The following is a 6,405-nucleotide window of genomic DNA, read 5'->3' as shown; positions in this document are numbered from 1 at the left end:
TTATCGTGGCTGCTATGGAAATGTGCTGCTGTGTTCCCATAATAATAATAATAAAAAAAAAGCTGCCAGATTCTTGTGAAGTTCCACTAAATAACACCACCATAACTCACACTGCTTTCAGCACTCAGTGTTATTAGGACATGGAACATTAATTTTGATGCGAAGCATTCCCGTGTCAGCGCAGAACTCCTGGTCATTCCTGACACATTTACAGCTGTTTTCAACAACAGCGAGTGTGATGGGGAATTTGAAAATGAGTGTTTATTTACTTTGAATTTTTTTTTTTTGTCTTTGTTTAAAGTAAGCGGTAACGACCGTGCGAATTCTGTGTTCTTGAATTGTAACTTGTTACAATGTATGAGATGATGATTAAAAAAAAATGGTGGCTGGAGTCTATAACAGACTGCTTGTGTTCTCCACGACAGGATAAGGACTCTTTTCTATGTAGTTTACTTCATTAATCAGCACAAACATTGTGTGCAGAAAATGAGCTCACGTAGGGTGGGAGTTAAAAGTAATGTGGAGGTTTATTTCTGTCCATTAACATGTTTGGTTTCATCATCGCTACATATTTCACCAGAAATATAAATCTGACACCACAATCTAATTACACTCTCTTCTGCTAATCGGAGGGTAGGTAGTAAAAATTCCTGCCCTGTTAGAAATCAGTGTTGGCAGGGGTTACTTTAAGGGTGCCAAAAAATGTGAGAACAGCCACGTTCACTTTTTGTTGCATGGAGTTTTGTGATTCAAGCTGTTTCAACATGCTAGCTTAACCAACTATGATTGTGCCCTTCTGTCCATGCTGCTAGATTTACAAACAAAATAGCATCAACATATCACTTTTTTGCCAAATTTCATGCAGAGATGCGGTGCGGCAAAATTCCAGTGTGATGCTACATAATAATTAGCAGACTGGCCAGTTACAGTAGCAAACAGCAAGACCGCAGTTTCGCCCACTCGTCATCTATTGTTGTGCAAATCCAAAAACTTGCAAATTCACAGGTCAAATATGAAAGCACATGCAAGCGCAATGCAAGTGAATGCACATCTTTTATGACCACAGTCCTTTCCCTTTCAGTGAACTGACCTTAGTGATTTGACATTTTATTGATTATTTGTTTTAGTTTTCACCTCTGTTGTGGAAAAGCAGACATGCGTAGTTCTGAGCTTCCCTGTTGCCATAACAATGGGTCGGAAATTGTAAATGCTGCAGCAAAACTATAAATATTGGCACCTCTTTGATGCATGTTATAACTGCGTTAACTGCAGGAATTAAGCCGTGACAACAAATCAGGTTAAATCTGTCGAACAATATAACCCTGACTGTTTAACCTGATCTATACTTGAATTCATTTTTATTTTCAATTAAAACAATAACTTAAGTCACAGGTTACAATTATTTGTATAGAAGGCTTCCTTTTGCAGAGATTTCTCACCCTGCTCCTCGATTAGCTAATTAACAGTCCTTCTTAGTGGGTGTGTTAGAGCAGGAAAAACACTCAAATATGCAGCACTGGGGGTTCTCTAGGAGCAGGGTTGGAAACCTGTGACCTATAAGAATAGTGTTGTGTCATTAATCATATCATTCAAACAATCTGCATTTATTTGAGATGCATGTATGTGAGATATATATATATATATATATATATATATATATATATATATATATATATATATATATATATATATATATATATATAGGGAGGACAGAGCATACAGTGTGTATGCATAGTAATAATAATAATTACAATTTTGATTTTGTTAATATAACTAAATAATTCTATAATTAAATAACAATAATAACAGAAACAACAACAATAATCATACAAAGCAATGTTTCACACTTTATGTCTAAACCCGCAGTGTTTATTTTCAGCAGTCCTCTAAAATGCTTTTTGCATTGCCATGTTCATGCAATTTTATTAACAAAAAAGGAAACACGACTTCATCCACATATTTTGGTGAGTCCATCCATAGCGCGAGCCTGAATTGCACTTGCTACTCACCAGCGCGAGACATCAGTGTGAGGCAAATATATAATATAGCTAAAATAATAAAATAAAATCGCTCAGGTTATCAGAGCAGAACCATAAAAACTCGCCATGGTGTGAAGATGAAACTGCTGTCTTCCTTTCTGTCCGCTGTCTCTCCCCCGTCCACGGCGCCGCGACTCCTCGATTACGTCATGCGAAATCTCTCTACGAGGAATCAACCGGCATAGGCGAGTCATTTTACTGATTCGATTCTTTTACAGAGTCGAACCTTTGGCGTTGAATCGTTGGATCTGTCTGTCTGTCTGTCTGTCTGTCTGTCTGTCTGTCTGTCTGTCTGTCTGTCTGTCTGTCTATCTATCTATCTATCTATCTATCTATCTATCTATCTATCTATCTATCTATCTATCTGTCTGTCTGTCTGTCTGTCTGTCTGTCTGTCTGTCTGTCTGTCTGTCTGCCCCTCCTTCTGTCTGTCTGTCTGTCTGTCTGTCTGTCTGTCTGTCTGTCTGTCTGTCTGTCTTCTGTCTGTCTACCCCTCCTTCTGCCTGTATATCCCTCTAGGAGAGACTGGAAAAGTGTGTCTGTGCCCTGAACACTGTCAGGAACACTATATCAAAGTTTAGGAGGTAAATGTGCGCATACTCTACCGCCTTTAGTGGACTTTGCTATTCTAGGAATTACTTAGAAGTCCAGAGTTTTGAGATCTCAAAAAGCACGACTGATTATATATATATATATATATATATATATATATATATATATATATATATATATATATATATATATATATATATACAGTGGGTACGGAAAGTATTCAGACCCCCTTAAATTTTTCACTCTTTGTTATATTGCAGCCATTGCTAAAATCATTTAAGTTCATTCTTCTTCCTCATGAATGTACACACAGCACCCCATACTGACAGAAAAACACAGAATTGTTGACATTGTTGCAGATTTATTAAAAAAGAAAAACTGAAATATCACATGGTCCTAAGTATTCAGACCCTTTGCTGTGACACTCATATATTTAACTCAGGTGCTTTCCATTTCTTCTGATCATCCTTGAGATGGTTCTACACCTTCATTTGAGTCCAGCTGTGTTTGATTATACTGATTGGACTTGATTAGGAAAGCCACACACCTGTCTATATAAGACCTTCCAGATCACAATGCATGTCAGAGCAAATGAGAATCATGAGGTCAAAGGAACTGCCTGAAGAGCTCAGAGAGAGAATTGTGGCAAGGCACAGATCTGGCCAAGGTTACAAAAAGATTTCTGCTGCACTTAAGGTTCCTAAGAGCACAGTGGCCTCCATAATCCTCAAATGGAAGACGTTTGGGACGACCAGAACCCTTCCTAGAGCTGGCCGTCCGGCCAAACTGAGCTATCGGGGGAGAAGAGCCTTGGTGAGAGAGGTAAAGAAGAACCCAAAGATCACTGTGGCTGAGCTCCAGAGATGCAGTCAGGAGATGGGAGAAAGTTGTAGAAAGTCAACCATCATTGGAGCCCTCCACCAGTCGGGGCTTTATGGCAGAGTGGCCCGACGGAAGCCTCTCCTCAGTGTAAGACACATGAAAGCCCGCATGGAGTTTGCTAAAAAAACACCTGAAGGACTCCAAGATGGTGAGAAATAAGATTCTCTGGTCTGATGAGACCAAAATAGAACTTTTTGGCCTTAATTCTAAGCGGTATGTGTGGAGAAAACCAGGCACTGCTCATCACCTGTCCAATACAGTCCCAACAGTGAAGCATGGTGGTGGCAGCATCATGTTGTGGGGGTGTTTTTTAGCTGCAGGGACAGGACGACTGGTTGCAATCAAGGGAAAGATGAATGCAGCCAAGTACAGGGATATCCTGGACAAAAACCTTCTCCAGAGTGCTCTGGACCTCAGACTGGGCCGAAGGTTTACCTTCCAACAAGACAATGACCCTAAGCACACAGCTAAAATAACGAAGGAGTGGCTTCACAACAACTCCGTGACTGTTCTTGAATGGCCCAGCCAGAGCCCTGACTTAAACCCAATTGAGCATCTCTGGAGAGACCTAAAAATGGCTGTCCACCAACGTTTACCATCCAACCTGACAGAACTGGAAAGGATCTGCAAGGAGGAATGGCAGAGGATCCCCAAATCCAGGTGTGAAAGACTTGTTGCATCTTTCCCAAAAAGACTCCTGGCTGTATTAGATCAAAAGGGGGCTTCTACTAAATACTGAGCAAAGGGTCTGAATACTTAGGACCATGTGATATTTCAGTTTTTCTTTTTTAATAAATCTGCAACAATGTCAACAATTCTGTGTTTTTCTGTCAGTATGGGGTGCTGTGTGTACATTCATGAGGAAGAAGAATGAACTTAAATGATTTTAGCAAATGGCTGCAATATAACAAAGAGTGAAAAATTTAAGGGGGTCTGAATACTTTCCGTACCCACTGTATATATAAACGATGGAATCTATTTATCCATTTACATGATATATTTCTATTTCATTCATTCATTCATTCATTCATTCATTCATTCATTCATTTCTATCTATCTATCTATCTATCTATCTATCTATCTATCTATCTATCTATCTATCTATCTATCTATCTATCTATCTATCTATCTATCTATCTATTCTTTAATTAATTTTGTTTCTTTTTTAACAAATGATCTGTTCATTCATGCAGCAGCACTCACTACTCTGCTCAGAGCGCACGAGCGCGCTTGCTTGGTTGTTGCTAGGAAACCGTTGTAACTCCGTATACAGGGAGCAGGAGTTTCTCTGAAGCCGAGCGGCCATTTCACCTAAACCCACCGTCCACAGGGCTGTGACCAAAACGAACCTAAAATATCCCCTCATTACAGGAACACCCCCTCATCATCATCTTCAACATAGCCGGTAAGTTTTCTGATTAGCATTCTGACTGCTGTTTCATTTGTTACGTTTTTTTTAATAAATATATCTGTAACAAAAGAGGCATACTTCACATTAAATAAACATAAACTATAAACTATTATCCTCTCTCGAAAGTACTTTGAACTGTATAATATAAATATATGAATACTGTTTAATGCTGATGTTCCTCGAGGTTCACTGCGAATCAAATCATTATTCAGGAAAAAAAACGACTGAATCAATATTTGCATAAAAAGTTGTATTTTTGTAAGAAATCCTGACAAAACTGTACGACAAATCTCTATTTAGCTATTAATTACACACGCACTTTATAAAGCATGTATACATTATTTATTTTAAAGCCTCTCATTTGATTTGTTTAACCCTAACCCTACATGGGCTTACGAATCGATTCCTCTGAAAGGATGCTTTTAAAAAGAATCGATTCTCCTAAGCTTTGTTGCTGCGAGATGTTATTGTAGAAAAACGTTGATGAATAAAGATTCATAAAGTATTTCTCAAACATATTTTATTTTTAGGCTGCGAACAACATTGACTAAAATATGAAAAAACAATAACAGCAATAATAAACTGAGATTCTGAGAGAACTGTGCAACAAATTGCTATTGATCTCAAATAATTTGTTTTTTCCTCGGTTAGAGCTTGTGCCATGCCGGACATTGAAGTATTGAAACGTCCTTCAAGGGAAGGCAGAGATGATTTGCAAGGTAATAATAAATTGAAGTCACTACAATAGTCATACACATAATGCACCAAATATAGTAACACACTTATATGTAAGTATAAGAGAAACAAAAATATATATATTTATATATTGTGGCTGTCAATTGATTAAAATATGTAACTCTTGAATAATAACAACCTAATCGAACATTGTTATCTGTTCTGTATGTACCTTAAATCAATGGAGTGGGGGAAAATAATTATTTGATCCCCTGCTGATTTTGTAAATTTACCCCTTACAAAAAAATGAACAGTCTGGAAATTTTAATGGAAGGTTGTTTTTTAACATAAACAAAGAAAAAATATTAAAAAAATCCCCCCAAAACTTAAATTATTTTGTATTTGGTCAAGTGAAATAAGTATTCGATCCCCGACCAACCAGCACGAATTCTGACCTTGCTATTTGGCAGGTCTACAATCTTGTCCCTGACGTCCTTTGACAGCTCTTTGGTCTTTCCCATGGTGGTGAAGAGGTTTGAATGGAAGAGGTTGATTCTGTGACTGGTGTCTTTTATACACATAATGAGCTGATATTAGGAGTTCTTTCTTAAAGGTACAGGAATAATTTGAGTGTGTGCGAGTCAGAATTCTTGCTGGTTTGGTACAAAAAATATATAAATTTACTCAACCAAATACAAATTAATTTATAACCTTCTTTAATGTTTTTTTAATGGATTTTTTTTTTATATTTTGTCTCTGTTAAAATAAACCCACCATACAAATTCTAGACTGTTCATTTCTTTGTAAGGGGGTAAACTCACAAAATCAGCAGGGGATCAAATAATG

General features: G+C 37.5%; 1 protein-coding gene across 2 annotated transcripts in view; it reads left to right on the top strand.

Moving 5' to 3' along the window:
- Window positions 1-4,505: 4,505 nt before the first annotated feature.
- Window positions 4,506-6,405, top strand: part of ccdc178 (coiled-coil domain containing 178) — a 32,672-nt gene continuing 30,772 nt past the window's right edge. The window contains exons 1-2 of one of the 2 annotated variants that reach the window (XM_083521437.1): window positions 4,506-4,878; window positions 5,536-5,603. In XM_083521437.1, the coding sequence (XP_083377563.1) occupies window positions 5,546-5,603 (58 nt within the window). In that variant the 5' untranslated portion in view covers window positions 4,506-4,878; window positions 5,536-5,545. The remainder of the gene's footprint in view (window positions 4,879-5,535; window positions 5,604-6,405) is intronic. The other variant, XM_083521436.1, reaches the window with a different exon arrangement.

Source organism: Silurus aristotelis (genome assembly GCF_946808225.1).
Source record: "Silurus aristotelis genome assembly, chromosome: 1".
Taxonomy (NCBI): Eukaryota; Metazoa; Chordata; class Actinopteri; order Siluriformes; family Siluridae; genus Silurus; species Silurus aristotelis.
The sequence above is the reverse complement of the archived record's forward strand: the minus strand, read 5'-3'. Positions and strand labels throughout refer to the sequence as shown.